We start from the raw sequence: 17965 nt of genomic DNA on the forward strand, positions 1-17965 counted from the left end.
ATATCTGAAGAGAGGACAGTTTGTGTGCATCTGCCTCGACTCACCCATGAAGAACTGCAGAGCGATGTTGTGCACTAATATATGCTCCAACGGAATCACACACAGCTTCCCAAAATTAGCTGCCAGTTTCAATGTGTCAACTTCCTGTTCGAAAAAAAAATAAAAAACTTGTGAAATGTTAATCGTCAGACAACTGATTAATTGCTGTTAAAACCTGAAATTATTATTTTTCTTGTACAATAAGTAAATTTTATTATACATTTTAGAATTTTTTTGAAAAAGAGTTATTTCTGTAATAAACAACATTATCAAAAACAGTTATTAATTATATTGGAACATACAGAAATAACTGTTTTCAATACTATAATAACATAATACTGTTATTAAAAGTATTTTCCAAAAATATTCTTATTTATAAAATTAATTATTTATTTCTGTAATAATTAACTGATAATTAATTAAACATAATAATATTATTAATTAAACATTAATAATAACCATATATTTATAATATTTGTTATACACTCTTATTTAGATCATATTACAGTTTTTATTAACATTTTTATTTGTTTTTAATTTTTTAACTTTTTATTATTTTGTTCTGTTTTTTTTTTTAATAATTAGATACTGTATAGCTTTTATTAATTTATATTTCAGCTTTAGTTATTAAAGTACATCAAGGCAAATAAAATTAAAATGAGAAATGCTTCCCCTGCAAGCAGTTAAATATAGTTGTTTTTTTAATTATTATAACTTTTTTTTCAGTTCAGTCTTATTTCAAGAAATTTAAATGTTTATTATGGTTTGAGTTTCAGTTAACTATATAACCCTGATTAAGATTAATTATTTAATATATTTCACTTCCACTACTGTTTAAAAGAAATGGAACCAGAAATGTTTTTAATGAATATTCATGTATTATAATGAAGCAGATGTGAATGGAACAGGAGAGAGGTGTTTACCTTCCCTGATTGCAGCCGTTGTATCCGTGTTTCACAGACCTTCTTCACAAAGAGCAAACTATTGATTTGATTCTTTATGAAGTTGATATCTGTGAAGATGAAGAGTAAACAGTGTTTGTTAATATAAAGCCTTGAACTTGCTCTCAAATTTTCCAAAACAAACCCCAGTATTCATAGTTTATTTTCCAAGCGATGAAAAAGCACTTGACACTTGAACGTGTGTGTGTGTGTGTGTGTGTGTGTGTGTGTACCGTCTCCTCCCGTGTCCAGAGATCGCAGGTACTGAAGCTCCTCCAGGACTTTGTCTTTGACGGCCTCCAGCTCGGCCGCTTTGTCTGTCAGCTTTAAGATGTTCAAGAAGGCCTCGTAGTTACAGCTGGAGTCACGAATCTAAACACACACACACACAAGGTGTTAAAGGTCATTGATGACACACTCTTGGACTGTAAGAGCCGAGCAGGTCTCACCATCCAGATGATGAACTGGTTGATGTAATCAGGGTCACTCAGCTGGTTAATTAAGGGCAGCAGTACTCCTCTGGCCAAAACTTCCTGCAGGACACCAGAGAGTCAGTCAGTGAATCAAGTCTGTTCAGTCTGGATTACATACAACTTCAGCTCTATCCACATCTTTTGTGAGATAATATCAATTTCCACAGAAAATAATTTAAATTCCATTTCATAGGGAAATTATTTTGCAGTAGTTTAAATTAGAATAAATGTTATCTGATATATTACAGTATTAACTAATATTTGACTTTTCCATTTTTATTTAATTTTTTGTATTCATTTTAATTAATATTATTTCAGGTTTTTTGCTGTGTTTGTCATTTTTTATTTCTATATTTAGCTTTATTGTTAATTTAAGTATATGTAATTTTAGAACTTTTTTATTTAAAAAAAATGCCTTTTCAAAAGTTGCTAAGACAACATTTACATTTTTTATATTTCTATTTAAATTAATTTTACTTTAAGTTTTAGAAATTTTAAAATAAAATTTAAATACTGCAGACTGAAAATGTTTTAAGAGCAGTGCTCTTGTATTGAATTAAAGTTTTTATTAATATTTTGAATCAAAGTTTATTTTTATATTTTCCATTTTTATTTAAATTCAGGTTTTTAGGTTTCAGTTTTTCATCTTATATATTATTTTAGCTTTATTTGAAATAAAAACAACTATTTTTAATAGGTCATAACAATAATGCATGGTTTTCTCCACATAAACAGTGCTTTACAGTTCTCATCCCAGATGTTATTTGGATGAATGTGGGACTGATTCAGCATGTGTGAGTGTCTCACCCTGAGGAAGTATCTCATATTCTTGTTGTGGAAATCTCCAGGAGGTAGTAACAGATACAGCAGCACTTCACAGAGATCCCGCAGGTAACCTGCACCAAAAAAAACAAAAGTGCAGCGCTCACATACATTTAATTAAATCATTGCCTTTTAGAGTTTACCAATCACACTTGGCCTCATCGTGACTCACCTATCATCTAAAATTGATAATTATGTTTTTTTTATAACATTTAAGACTTTTCATGTCCTCAAATTTCTTCAAAAACCACAGAATCTACTTTTACGTTGTGTTTTTTGTGTGTGTGTATTTCTGTAACTCAACAGCTTCTGTTTCCATCTACTATCAGTGTGTGGAAAACAGCAGCGTAAACATTCTTCAAAACATCTGCAGACCAAAGAAAGTTGGTTTAGGAAAGACACGAGGATGAGTAAATGATTTGTGATCACTGATGATCACATGACATCTTTTATATTCACAGGGCACATTTATACACACTCCTCCACCCAGCAATCCTGTTTGAAAGATTTCTCAAAGCACTTCCTTGTATTCATGACTGGGTGTGGGTTTAATTAAGTCTTTCAGCTGATGTGGTGTATAAGATCTGCCCTAGAGAAGCATGTTTGACTTATTCATGACTACTGTTGACATAAACCCAAATCAGGCCTTGAATCACTGAGCTGGAGTCTCTCGACTGTCTATAGACACAAATCCTCCGTGTTTGTCTTGCCTTCTTCATCCTTGCGTGACGTGCACACCACATCTCTGCAAATCTTCCTCTCCATTTCCACCTCCGCCTCAAAAAACGAGTCCAGCAACTCGTCCGGAGCGTCACCTGCCACAAACACACAGACAGGGTCATGCACAAGAGTCAGTGCAATCACGTTGCCATAAAAGACTCAAGTTCAGTCCTGATATTGAGATCTTTACATCACGTCCTAATCAGCTGTGATGCAATACAAAGCTTTAGGGTGCATACTCATTCCTTAAAACATCTACCTCCTCATTCCTTTGAGGTAATAAAAGTTAAATGGGTTCGAAAACACATGAGAGCGAGCAAATGACGACATTTTGCTTCATTAGAGTTACACTCAGTCAACATGAATAAACAATCAGGGTTACGACATAAACTACATGAAAGTGATAAATGTTTCTTTGGCAACCAGTTGAAATAAAATAAGTTTAATAAATATGGATACATTTTATAAATGCATGTATATTCACTGATTAATTATTGAAAAGTTAAGTTAGCTAACATTACCTAATGAGACCTTAGAGTGAAGTGTTAGCAGTATTGCCACTGATAAACTGTGCAGACAGACAGTTTGAACAGAGAAGAGAACAGAAGAATCCTTACGTTGTTTTGGATCGTCTCTCTCGTTCAGCTTCTCCTGAGCTTTCCTGAAGACACGCAGATGAGTGGCAAAGTCATCCACCAGTCTGGTGGTGAAGTACGGCTGCCAGTCCACCTCTTTAGACCTAGGGAAAGGAAAGATTGAGCACTGAATGAATCTCAGGATTAAAGCAGTGTTGGGTTGGTGGCCAGGTGTTGTGACTCACATGCTGACACAGATGTCAGGTGTCTTACCTGGTGGAGAACTCGACGAGGGCGTTCTGGACCGTCTGACGGATCTCCAAGAGGAACGTTTCATCATCACTCAGAGTGTAATACCAATACTGGATATAGTCCCTCAGGGCGAACTGGATGACCTGATGAACGACATGAGAAGAGGTCCTATGAAATCCCTTTTTTTTTCAAATTCCATTTTATTGTTCCCCAAATTGCGTTCTTTTTTCTTTTCTTTTTTAATTTATCAGATTTTTTTGTTTGTTGATAAATTCATTTTAATGGTTAAATTCAAAAGCAAATCTAATTTAAATTTAGTCTATTAATATATATTTTTTTAAATATGCATTTATAAAGTAGTTTAATTTTTATAATAATATTATATTAATAAATATAAATAATATATTTTCTGTTTTTACCAAATTCTGTGTTATTCATTAAAATTTTTCTGGATTCCATTTGAATAGTAATTCAATTTAAATAATACATTTTACTACTACAAATAATATTATGGTTATTAAACGAAGATCAAGTTATGTGCAAAAGTAATTTATTTGTCACAATTTCTTCAAGTTAAACTGAACTTTTATTTCCCATGAAGACCTTTGAGTTTCTGTATGTGTATAATATGATGACAGTTTTCCTCAAATGAAACTGCAAAATGCTCAGAAACCTTGAAAAAACAACACAGAATTTCCGGGGGGAAAAAAAACATTTCTTATTGCCTTACTACTATTGTGAAAATTGTTAAAGTTTTAATTTGTTACATTAATTAAACCATTAAAAGGGAATGTAAAAAATATATATATAAATATAAAATATAATATAAATATTATTATTTATATATATATATATATATATATATATATATATATATATATATATATATATATATATATATATATATTTTATATATATATAAATATAAAAAAAAAATTGGAAGCCACTGAATTTTGAAAAAAAAAAATTCATGATTTCATATCACCTCACAAGTAAATGTATTTTTCTGGTTCATGTGCTCTCTGTTCTGTTTGGCACAGACACAATGACCCATCACTGCTACTGCAAAGGACTCTGGGTAGACATTCCAGAGCAGATGTGAAGCTCAGCAGAGCTGACAGAGTCTTAAACTTAATGCAATTTCCTCAAAACCTCAGATTTACATAGGAGGAGTTACACAAGGATTTCACTCATAAAGATGTCTTATACTAAGGGACGAGGTTTTAATGCAGTCACATCATAGAAAAACCGGATACTTATCCGTCTTTTCTCATGTCTACAAGTCTCTCTAGTCCATGCAAATCAGTTACTGAAATTAACCACAAAAAACAGGAACCATTTATGAACACATTAGCCTTGTTCCAAAAACCTAGAATGCTGCCTACAAAGACAACATTTTTAATGGTGTTCAAAACAGAAGGTAACACCATGCTGTCTAGTTATAGTTCACTTGTCCAAGGCAGCAGCAAATGCATGCTTGCAGATTACCACCGCTTTTGATAATAAATGTGTATTAAATAATAAATCCAGAAAAACCAAAACAGATAACTGAGAATTCTGAAAAATATTTATAGAAAATACTTCACAGGGCTCCAATATTTTTTTTTTAAATGGAAATAAATTATTCAATTAATTAAACATGATTAATTAAATGTAATCATTAAATTGAATTAAATGTAAATTACATTAAACATTTATTAATTATTTTTTTAATTCAATTAAATTTAATGCAAGATGTAAACTATATTATCGCCCAGCTCTAAAAGCACTATACAAATGAACATGACTTGACTTAAATAAAATAACCAATAAAAATCAAGTATATAAATATACTTCATTGTAACTTGATGCAACTTGAGCGTCAGTTTGAGACACACCAGAATGTCATTTACATATCTCAGATACAACAGTAAAACAAGCTGTTTTCTAAACGCCAAAGAGAAGGTGTAAAACGGTTGTGCAACATCAATATGGTGGTTTTATGGTGCAAGAAACATCTCTGGCTAACAATAAATGCAAATAAAAGATAAAGTGTAGCATTAAAAAAGTGACCCCAGCAGAACATGTGCATTGTAAGCAAATGTAAAACCGATTCAGTACATCTGCTTTCTAAAAACCTGCGTCTGACGCATGTCACGGGCGGAAACAAACGGCATTTGTGAAGTGAAAGTTGTGTAGAAACCACAGGTTCCTCAGATGCATGAATGAGCACTTTCATCGGTTTCGTTGTACCTGCTGCAGTGGATCATCGATGATACTGGATCCTGTCAGACGACGGTCGATCTTTATGGGCTTGGACTCGGACTTCATCTCCTCCGAAACCTGACCAACAAACACAAAGAATTAAAACTCAAAACTCAAAGTCATCATGAAATAAAAATCAGCTATTTCATTTCTTAAAGGTTTTTTTTTTAAGAAAGTAGCTCGTTGTACTATCTACGAGCCATATTTTTAGGCATGAAACTGCCATAGTTTTAAAAGACAATATCTCTGTTTGCATTGAGCTTTCAGCATCGTAGATTGCAGATATTGTTCATGCTCAAACAGCGACATTACACATAAACTAAAGTAAAAAAAAATAATAAAAAAAATAAAAAATAAATCACAATCAACCACCCCTTTAATAAACACCTTTTCACTCATTTAATTATGAGCCTTAGTTTACATGTCAGTGACTATATCATGTAGCAGAAGAATGATAATGAATTAGCTTAATAAAACCAATTTAAATTGAATAATGTAATATATTAATATATATATATTTTTTTATATGCATTTATAAATTAGTTTAATTTTTATAATAATATTATATTAATAAATATAAATAATATATTTTTTGTTTTTACCAAATTCTGTGTTATTTTTTTTTAAATTTTTCTGGATTCCATTTGAATAGTAATTCAATTTAAATAATACATTTTACTACTACAAATAATATTATGGTTATTAAACTAAGATCAAGTTATGTGCAAAAGTAATTTATTTGTCACAATTTCTTCAAGTTAAACTGAACTTTTATTTCCCATGAAGACCTTTGAGTTTCTGTATGTGTATAATATGATGACAGTTTTCCTCAAAATGCTCAGAAACACTGAAAAAACAACACAATTTAAAAAAATAATTAAAAAAATAAAAAATAAATCACAATCAACCACCCCTTTAATAAACACCTTTTCACTCATTTAATTATGAGCCTTAGTTTACATGTCAGTGACTATATCATGTAGCAGAAGAATGATAATGAATTAGCTTAATAAAACCAATTTAAATTGAATAATTAAAAAATAGTTTCTTCCATATTTTAATATCTGTTGTGCAGCAGGTCAAAAATATCCCCCCAAAAATTGGTTAGGGAAATGTTTGCTTGATTACATTTTTTAATATACATTATATATAATTGAATGAAAAAATATGTATATATAATTCAAATGTTTTAAGAAAAAAATGCTGCATGTCATTTTTTTTAAGTATTAGTATTTTTTTTATAAAGTTTTATACAGTAGGGCTGTAAAAATGGCTCAAAAATGGCGTTCAATATTCCCTAAAAATAAACGAATATTCGAACATCTGGTCGCGCATGTTGTCAATGACGCGCATTACGTCAATAACAGGCCAAAATAATACAAAGAGACATAACTACTTGTATAGATATAGTCTATTTAAGTTTAAACATATTTGACAACGTATTACCTACACAAAAACAAGGAAATCAACTAATGGCCAAGACTGCAGACCTCACTCTCTCTCACCCTCACGTTCTCTGCGCATAATGGTTTAAATGAACCAACTAATTTTTGTGCAAGCAATTTAAGGTCGCGACTGTTGTCCCAAATATAGCAGGCTTCATCCAGTGATTGAAATAAATATTATTAAAATTAATTGAAGTTTTACAGCATATAGAACTGACATTGAATGCTCCGAGCGAGCTGTGCTGTGGTAAACATGGAACTTTTCCTTGACATGAAACGATAAATAATTAAACCTCGGATCCTTTGCTCGACAGAACTCCCCGAAGCCTGCCCCATCCGCGTTACTGATCGGTTTCGTGTCCTTACAAATGAACGAAATTATTTTATCCGTTATGGCCTCTTGTCGTGTTGCAGACAAAGAGCTTGCGGCGGGCGACGCAAAGTAACGTTAAGTGTCAAGACGTGACTGTTTAGCTGGAGCTCCACACATTATGCCATGCTCATTTGGGTGCACATTTTTGAGATGTGACCTCATGTTGCTAGTGGTCGAATGGTATGCTAATTGTATCTTAAATAGCTTGCATACAACTTTATCTTGCGGGTCAACAATTTTCCCTCACTTTCTCTGCTGCGGTCGAGTTGGGTTCTGCACTTGCTGCCATCTTCCATGAAGATGCGTCAACTTTCAGCAGTGATGCTGTGCCAGACAGAGCGACTCCTGTGAGACTGTGACCCGTCCCTGAACCCTCGCGCCCACTCGCAAAGCAGACAACCACGTCTCGACTACCGCGGGCGTTTTTTTTCCACATTTTTTTATATTCGAATATTAATTTTCACCTTCGAAATTCGTTTTTTTTTTTTACTATACGAAGACATATTTGAATTTAGAATATTCGATGACAGCCCTAGGATGTTGTGGTAAATATAATAAATAAAAACAAATAAAAGAGTTTGCACACCTTCGGTATGGCCATCTGTGTTGGTGGCAGGTAGGAGTGTTCACACCTTTCCAGGTGTTTCTCTGAGTTTATCTTTCCAAATAAAAGCAGCACTACAAAACCCCTAGAAGAAGAGAAGAGAGAGACTGTATCATCATACGGAAACATCACAGAACGTAAAGTGCACTGATGCTGCCACTTACCCGCCAATGAAACAGAGGATGTAGAAAGCCAGATAAAAGATAGCAAAGGGTCCAAATGTGATGAGGAAGAGGACGACTCCGAGACCCCCCCATCCCCAGATGGACAGACTGGCCTGAAACACACAAACACAGATAGATATGGAGAGTTAATGACACTATTTCTTATCTTTGGATGACTGTGAGTGCTCACGCTAAAGAGCGTTAACTGATCGGAATAAAAGCAGCATGAATGTAACGTAATTAAACATACAGAAGAACACCACTACATGACTGCAGCTACTGAACAACTCAAAGTGCACATCATCAGGGTACAAAATGATCAAAATAGTGTGTGACCTCTGACATGTGAATGGAGATTTACTGCTGATCACAGAACTGAAAGAACGCATGAGAATCGTGTGATTTAATTTCGATTACAGGCCGTTTCATCAAGCTGCATTTTGCCCCAGATCATCATCATCATCATCATAACAGGGACCCAGAAAAACTGAAAGCACAATGCAGGAGCTTTCAGCCGACAGGTAAAGGATTCCTAAAGAGCTGAAGGAGGAAATAAACCAGAGACGGGACCGATGAGAGATGCGAGTGTGAATGCGTCCAATGGCAAAGGTTTCCTGTTTTTGCAAGGACAGGAAACTCAGTGTCCCAATATGTGCCCTTCCCTTCCTTCTCCTGGGCCGATCACACACACACACACACACACACACACACACACACACACACGCACACGGATCTGAAGGGTCAGACATGGAGTGTGTCCTGCTCAGCTGAAGTGTGTTAAATAAACATCAGACAAAATATGATCAAACGTTCGTCTGAGAAATCAAGAGAGGAACATAACTAAGAAAGAAAGAAGGTCAGTACATTTAAATACAATTGCAATATGGATTAGTGTCTGTGAATATGAAACCACAAAAAACACTATTTAAATATGAAAAACCGAATCATTAAACGATTAAATCAGGAACGTTACACCGTCATGTTGCACGTAAAACAGTGCTGTGGCTGCGTTTACAATTATTTTTGTTGGCGAAATGAAAAAAAAAAAATCTTGCTCTTCATGTGATATTTATTAACTATAAGAAATTATATAAATATACATTTTCTGCCCCCATATCTTGAATTTTGTGTTCATTCAGAATGTATTTTAATAGACTGAATCATGCAGTGAAAATGTGCATCATATATGCATGTCCTGTTTGGTTTTTGCGATATACTCGACAATCTCCATTTGCACATCGTTAAAACAACAATTACGATATTATTGCGAAATTACGATATAAAGGGCCCTAATATGTAATTTGTTAACTTTTAATAAATTGCTGTTCAATGCGTTTAATTATCTCAATAAATTAGACATGCTTTTTGAAAATAAATGTAGAAATAAATAGGGCCCTACAAACATTACATAGGAGATGAATGGTTGGTTCAGTCTCTTACGGTCACAGTGGGCAGCTCTCGGCCAGAATAAGCCGCAATGTTAAAGGTCTGGCATCATGAGAGCTTTAGAGCACATGAAAGCACTGATTTAACCTCAGGACCACAAACCCTAGTCCTGACCCGCTGACCTCATGTTGAGTCCTCTGCCCACAGCGGGCCGTTCACGACTCTGACATCCTGTGGATTTGGTCAAACAGCATCCCTGCTGTAACTTTCTAGAGACTGATTTATGCCACACAATGCATGTTTGTGTTATTAGAGGGCTGAACAAACAGGCTTTCACACGGGACCGCAAAGCAGCAGTCAGCAAACTACTCTAGAAGAAACACCAGCAAACAACACAACACTATCAGAGCAAAACAAATGACATCTCTAGATTTTCTTTCTGCGTGTTCTGGATGAACCGCAGATATTCAATCAGTTTTAACATCATGTAAAATGATTTGCCACACTTTCCAATGACAGGTGAACTAAGAACTTTTCCAGCCATTAAACAGTCATAAAAAAGTCTATTTGTGCACTAGTTAATAAACGTAATATTATATTAGAAGTATGCATCGTGTTTATTATATAAAGAGTCTTGCTCAAATACACATACAATCTAACTGACTGAAAAATGTCCTTGTCTGTGGGAAGGTTTCCGTGTGCTCTGAAAAACATGTTTCGGCTCTTATCACCACCAAACTAACCTCTAAAGAAGATAAAAGCAGATTACAGCCCACAGCGGGACTAGAAAACTAAAGCTGCTCTCTTTGTCGTCAAACACACAATAATCCAACAGCTGCTTTACCTTTACCATGTTTTCTCATCAGAACACATTATATAAGGTGACAATCTCCATCCAGGAAGAAGACAGATGAGCGGTGCGCTTTCGAGGACAGACACGCAGGGGACATTAATTCAATCTAATGCATAAATCAATGAACCCTCCATTCGTCAATGGAAAGCGGTTTCTTAACAGCGAGGATCTCATTCTGTCCTGCTGCGTTCTCCTCACAGGACGGGTCAGCAAAAACTTAAGCCAGGTTAGGATTATTATCTACCGACTGCCATTCAATCACCTGCTGCAAACAAGCTCCTCCTTCTTAAACTGCAAAATTCATTAACATAACGCCTGAATATCCTCAGCTGGGACGAGGCTTTTATACACAGCCTGACCTGATAAAGTTAGACGGTGAATCAGCACTGAGAAGAGCTCATTAAATGATCACTGTAAGTGCCAACAAGTTCCCCAAGGTTTCAAGTGTGATCCTGCACAAAGCTCATCAGGCTTCTCCATTAATTCAGGCTGGTCACTGAGGTCTATTTTAAGAGCTGTGTAAATACCCAAGGCTCGAGTGCCGCTGGCCTGAGATCAAACGCTGTGTACATAGTCCAGATATAAGCTTCAGCACTTACAGAGAAGAGAGTACAAGCTCTTGAGAAACCACAGTACAGCTGCATTTTACTTACTGACACAAGCCAAATAAAATGATGCTCTTAAAAATTTAACACTTTTTTTAGTCTTTAAGAAAACAAGTTGCATTTGCTCATGGAGTATTATTACTCTAACTATACTCTGACTAACTATAAATTTCTAATTTTGGAAGCATTTCCCAGTTTAAAGGGTTAGTTCACCAATAAATGAAAATTCTGTCATGAATTACTCACGCTTGTGTCGTTCCAAACCCATAAGACCTCCGTTCATCTTTGGAAAAACACAGTTTAAGATATTTCTGATGAAATCCGAGAGCTTTCTGACCCTCCAAGGGTCCTACCACGATCAATACAAATACTGCAACTTCACCTAAAATTAACACAACCAACAACATTTCTACAACTTTAAAATTTAAATTAAAACGGAAAATATAAAAATAAAATGAATTATAATATAAAATGGTCATAAAAACAATAATATTATAATATTACTTATATTAAAATAACACTGTGCTCTTCCACCTTGTTCTACAAAAGTTAATTTCTTAATAAATATGATGAAATAAATACAAATTAATATTGGTGAAAAATGTAAACATCTATCCATCTATCTTGAAGACTGTAAATATATATATATATATATATATATATATATATATATATATATATATATATATATATATATATATATATATATATATATAATTTTTTTTTTTAACCCCTTCCTTTATTTCACAGGTTACATGGTGTAACTGTGAAATAACAGCCTGTCAGTATTAGATAATAATACCAGCTAATTAACACCCCATAACCAAGAGCTGCCCAAAGCTTTGATAATGAGCGGATGATGAGATTTAGAGCATATATCTGGCAAATCTGATGCGTATAAACAGGGCACATGCAGAGAGCACATCGAGCACGCAGGAACAGATTCAGAGCACAGGTGAACTGAGCTACTCGTGTGGTAATACGAGCCTGACTCTTCGTCAAGTGCGGCCCATTTACAGTTTTGCATTCCTCTGTTGACACACAACCCAGCAGTGTACCGTGCAAGCATGCATACTTCTTAATATTTACTCGTGACAACAGAAACTAACATGATAAGACCCTGAGCATGACATTGCTATAGATCTATTTGTTCTTATTTAATGCAAAAACATAACATCATATAAATCACAGCAGGCTGGCCTGAAATGCTTTGGTTCAGTGGTAATGCATTAACTCCGAGGTCCAGCCCTAAAATGCAAAGACAGAGCGACTGTGTCCTGATACGCCAGGACACGTGTGGATGCTTTTACAATGGGTCACGTGACTAAAGATGATTCACCTCTTTAAGTAACGAAATAAAGACACAGATTTCAATGCACTGAAACTTTTGACAAATGCATGACTTTCATTGATGAAATATGGCATGCAACCAATTAGCAGGCTTGTCTCTTCATAACACAACAAGGGGTTAACCTGTAATTATTTTATTATCAGATTATTAACCTGAAATAACCCCAACACAGAACAAGTGTAACAGACTCAAATCAGGCCTGTCATCATAACTGGATTAAAACATTTGGATAAAAGCGTCTGCTAAATACTTAAATATAAATGTGAATATAAATAACTATACTACAGCATTTGCATGGTCTTAAAGAAGTAGTTCTCTAAAAATGAACATTTTATGGAAATTTCCACACCCTCAGGCCATCAAAGATGTAGATGAGTTTATTTCTTTAGATTTGGAGAAATGCTTAAATCACTGTCTCACCAATGGATCCTCTGCAGTGAATGGGTGCCACCAGTCCAAAACTGCTCTAAACAAATATGTTTTCTGATATATTTTGTTGTGAGAGGCAACGGGGACTGGACTCTATCACTGGAGGAAGTGTTAATATGGACTCATATTTTAGCCAAAAGCAATTGTTTGAAATTAAATGCATTTTACTTATGGATTTGTATCTTACAAACATGCAGCTTTTGGCTTCTCAAGATGTTAACTGATGGACTGGAGTGGTGTGGATTATTGAAATGTTTTTATCAGCTGTCTGGACTCTCATTCTGATGGCACCCATTCACTGCAGAGCATCCGTTGGTGAGCAAGTGATGCAATGCTACATTTCTCCAAATCTGATGAAGAAAGAAATGCATCTAAAAAATGGGTGAACTATTCCTTTAAATGTCACTTACAGCCAAAACAGGATTTTACTTTTGCCAAAGCCCAAGCAAGTTTGTAACTTTAAAATGAGATGATCAGAAACTGAAATAAAATTCACACACAAGACTAGTCTCGTAAAGCCAGGCTTATCTTGGCTATCTTTAATCTTACTGGAAAGGAAAACATGGCTCTGGCTTTCTAAATAATCTAATATAAACATATATTGAACAGTTTAAAATAACATAAAAAGTGCAACACAAACAAAACAAGGCTTCTCATCATCATACAAACAAACTCATGATCTGAACTACAAGATATACAGCTAAAACAGGCGTTTTTACTTATGTAAACATGTACGTTTTTAATATAAACATGTGATCAGATACTGAAACAACGTGGTGACAGACAAACAAAACAAGTGTCTGTTATCAGGTGTGTCATCATAAATAAATTCGTGACCTGGATAACAACACTTAAATTGATCCATACACACAAAACTGACATTTACTTCAACATACGTTCAATGTTAGTGAAAATACACGATCAAAGGCTTGAATGACACAAACACACAGAAGTTACACATGACAGTAACATGAGTTTCGCACACATGCCACGACGCATCTGTCATTTCCCACCAGCACTCAACATTAACAAACTGAACCACGCAGAAAACACACAAAATCCTCTAATCTCCACCCATGGCCGCTATACACACAGCTGTCACGCACACATTACTCGTGTAAACACACATATATAATGTAAATACACACAGACCGCTGTTGTTAGCTGAGCTAACGTTAGCTGCAGACTTACTGTCAGCGCTCAGAAACATCTAATCTCTTCGCATTAATACGTGTAATCCCGCACACAAGTCGTGTGTGCGTTAAAGTGTGTAACCGTGTGTATTCTTCAACGTGTGTGTGTTTATTTACCTGTTCAGGTAACCCACGGCTAAGCTAACGGCAGCGGGAAATACAGCGAAAACAGCACACTGGCCAAGCAGCGAGTGAAAACCGCGACTTACCTCTGCAAACATTATTTAAAATGCAAAACCGGAGGTCTTTCGGTTTATCTCCGCCACATTTTTAACGTTTTCCTTTCTTCTCAAGTTCATAAACTGAAGCGCTTCAGGACTGCGCGCGCCCTGTCTGCAGCCGCCATGAGCGCGAGCTCGACAAACCGTAGTGATTCGATGCAAAAACTAGAGCGTACACTCCGGCGAGCGGCTGAGGAAAGATCACGTGATGGGAAACGCAGGCTCCGATTGGTTCGCGGGATTATATCTAGCGGTTTGGTTATTATATGACTAACGTTACATTTGATTGACAAAAGTACACATTGTGAAATTAGCCTAAATAAACTTCATCATCAAATAATATTAGAATGTATGAGTACACATTTTTTCATACAGTGCTTCGCAATATAGACTCGCCTACGCTGCTGCTGTAGAGTGGGTATACTAGTCAAAAAGTATACTTAGCGTAACCCGTGATTGGTCAGCGCGTGACGACACACCTTTATCTTTAGCGATCTTTAGTAAATTTAAAATAGCACAGACTCTGTTTAGATTCGACGATCTATATATAGTATCGTGCTTCGGCTTGTGGAAAAAAATCTTTCACAATCAAATTAGTTCACAAACCGTGCGTCATCTGAATGCATTATGCTGATCCAGCACTGATCCAGCAGTTTTCATCAACTCTCAGTACACTGCTCTCAACATGTGACACAATGAAACACTGAACATGCTCTGGCGCACAGCTGGAATAAATGCATGTCTTTTAATCTTCTTTTCTTTTTTTTCTCATGAGGTCAAACGTATTCCACAACGTGTCGCACGGTGTAATCACTGCAATAACATGTTGCATGGTACAAAAGCTTTTAATGCATCATGAAAATGCATTTGGCTACCTGTTTCCAGCTCCGCAAAGCCTCGGTCGGGTCACACTGCATATTTCCAGGCCATTTCAAAATCCAAGTGAGCTTATTCATCATAACATAAGACTTGATTTTATCAGTCCAAGGCAGAAATAAGTAGCATGTACTGTATTTTCTTCATGACAGTCCCACAACAGGATAAAGACCGGTTGACTCCAGGCCAATTGACTCCTCATGACGTCACACTGAAGGATCCCAAACAAACTTTGGACCTTATATAGGTTTATGACCATAAGAGAGTACAGAAAAACAGATCAGGAAGATTAAAGTAGCTACCATAACTGCAGGGTACTGCACGGTATTGATTTGATGAAAGTGATTCTGATAAAAGAGCCTACAGTTTTGTGAACAATACAAAATATTTATTTTTATATATTTATTTATTTCCTTGATTTATGGATGTTTTTGCATTTGAATGAACATGACAAGGATAGCCTAATGTTGCTTTATAGTTAAAAAAGCATTTATTTCCCCGACAATATATGATAACATTTATGTTTATATTCATGTCATAATTTCTTTAACATTCTAATTCAGTATTTGATATAGTCATGCAATGTGAATTTTTCTTTATTTCAAAATGCATATAAAAAAAAAAACTATATTTTCCCCCAACAAATTACAATAAAGCCAAATACAATGTGCTATATATTTTATATTTAGTATCTGTATCAGAATGCTTTTACAGTATTATGATGATGTATAAGATCATGTAGTCACTGCGTTATGTTCTTCACCCTGTCAGCATGTCCTGAGTGATATAAGGCAGTATAGTGATGTGGGGAACAGTCAGTGTGGGTTCTTCTGCTGCATCTCTCCTGTCGAGCTATTTTTAGATCTCACGTCTGGTTGCTGTGCTTGGGAGCGCGCGCTCGCTGAACATCCGCTATGCATTTTTATGAATGAGTGTGTGTGTGTGCGATCATCGTCCTTTCTATCGCAGCATCCCACAAGCGAGCACGAACAGAGAGATACTCCTTCAGGTGAGTGCATGTCTCATTTTAGCATCTTCTAGATAGATAGATAGATAGATAGATAGATAGATAGATAGATAGATAGATAGATAGATAGATAGATAGATAGATAGATAGATAGATAGATAGATAGATAGATAGATAGATAGATATATAGATAGATAGATAGATAGATAGATAGATAGATTAAAGAATTATTAAATATATAATTATTGCATATAGTCTTGAATCAGAGAATTGCTATTGTGTAAAAAAAGGGTCATGTATTGCGTGTGACATTGTGCAATGTGCTATGCATGCTTGCAATTATGGTATTAATTAGAAACGTTCTTGATTTTGTTTAATCTGTCTTTTAAATTGAGCAGATATAATGGCTTGTTATTCAGGTTGTTCAGTAATAATAGTAAAATGTAACACTAATTATAATGTAAATCTAAATTTTGTGGTTTTCTTCTTTTTTAAAAAGGGGGCTTGGAGATCTTGGTAACAGGTAGAGAACATATGCATCATTTGCTCATAGGATGGGGGACACATCACTGAGCTATAAATAGACCTGACAGCAGCCACACACACACACACAGAGAGAGAGAGAGAGAGAGAGAGAGAGAGGATGTTTCTCCAGTGCATCTCAGTTGATTTTACTGCATTGCTGTGCATATAACATTCATATGATGAATGTTATATGTATTTCTGAACTGCATGGCAACAAGGATCAACAGATCTGCTATAAATAAGGGTGTGAATGTGCTTCTGTCTGGTGCTATTATTGAACTGCCATTAAACAAACTATTATAGATTTTTTTTTTTTTTTTTTTTTTTTTGTAAAATATAAAGGGTAAAAAAATATTAAAATATCAGTAAGAATTGCATTTTTTTCCTGAAATTTCAGCAGGTACAAATATGAAAATACTGCATTATCTAATTAAAGATGCACAAACTTGCATACATTTCCAAAACAGAAATCTGGTGAATGATAAATGAACAAATCCTTATGTAAAAAACTTTAGACATGTGGTGTATGTTACTGTATGAAATGGATATTTAAACATTAAATAGCATTAGTAAATAACATTAAATAAATAAATCATTAAAGTACAGCTGCAAATAGCTAGTGTAATAAAATTAACATTTAAATGAATATTTTGGAAGTCTTTCCACTAGCCTGAAACCACATATTATAAAAAGCCAAACAGTCCAAAATATGTTTTTGCCTGTAGTGTATTGTCTTAAAGAAGTTCATCCAAAAATGTAAATTTGCTGAAGCCCACTCTCAGACAGTCCGGATGAGTTTGTTTCTTGATCAGATTTGGAGAAATTTAGCATTGCATCACTTGCTCAGCAATGGATCCTCTGCAGTGAATGGGTGCCGTCAGAATGAGAGTCCAAACAGCTGATAAAA

At 34.9% G+C, this 17965-nt stretch overlaps 2 protein-coding genes across 8 annotated transcripts in view; one reads left to right on the forward strand and one right to left on the reverse strand.

Annotated features, from left to right (window-relative positions):
* Nucleotides 1-15890, reverse strand: part of snx13 (sorting nexin 13) — a 28560-nt gene extending 12670 nt beyond the window's left edge. Inside the window, exons 1-12 of one of the 5 annotated variants that reach the window (XM_052583759.1) lie at nucleotides 15566-15890; nucleotides 8653-8765; nucleotides 8471-8573; nucleotides 6055-6144; nucleotides 3844-3965; nucleotides 3613-3734; nucleotides 2986-3090; nucleotides 2261-2349; nucleotides 1430-1513; nucleotides 1214-1352; nucleotides 963-1051; nucleotides 45-144 (exon numbers count right to left, since the gene is read on the reverse strand). In XM_052583759.1, the coding sequence (XP_052439719.1) occupies nucleotides 45-144; nucleotides 963-1051; nucleotides 1214-1352; nucleotides 1430-1513; nucleotides 2261-2349; nucleotides 2986-3090; nucleotides 3613-3734; nucleotides 3844-3965; nucleotides 6055-6144; nucleotides 8471-8573; nucleotides 8653-8765; nucleotides 15566-15649 (1240 nt within the window). In that variant the 5' untranslated portion in view covers nucleotides 15650-15890. Of the gene's footprint in view, nucleotides 1-44; nucleotides 145-962; nucleotides 1052-1213; nucleotides 1353-1429; nucleotides 1514-2260; nucleotides 2350-2985; nucleotides 3091-3612; nucleotides 3735-3843; nucleotides 3966-6054; nucleotides 6145-8470; nucleotides 8574-8652; nucleotides 8766-14678; nucleotides 14861-15565 lie in introns of those variants that run through there. The other 4 variants (XM_052583764.1, XM_052583760.1, XM_052583762.1 and 1 more) reach the window with 4 other exon arrangements.
* The window catches only part of LOC127978835 (histone deacetylase 9-B-like), a 41088-nt gene continuing 32487 nt past the window's right edge, over nucleotides 9365-17965 (forward strand). Inside the window, exon 1 of one of the 3 annotated variants that reach the window (XM_052583768.1) lies at nucleotides 9365-9508. The gene's annotated coding sequence lies outside the window, so the exon portion shown is untranslated. Of the gene's footprint in view, nucleotides 9509-16241; nucleotides 16576-17965 lie in introns of those variants that run through there. The other 2 variants (XM_052583769.1, XM_052583767.1) reach the window with 2 other exon arrangements.

Source organism: Carassius gibelio, chromosome B19 (genome assembly GCF_023724105.1).
Source record: "Carassius gibelio isolate Cgi1373 ecotype wild population from Czech Republic chromosome B19, carGib1.2-hapl.c, whole genome shotgun sequence".
Lineage (NCBI taxonomy): Eukaryota > Metazoa > Chordata > Actinopteri > Cypriniformes > Cyprinidae > Carassius > Carassius gibelio.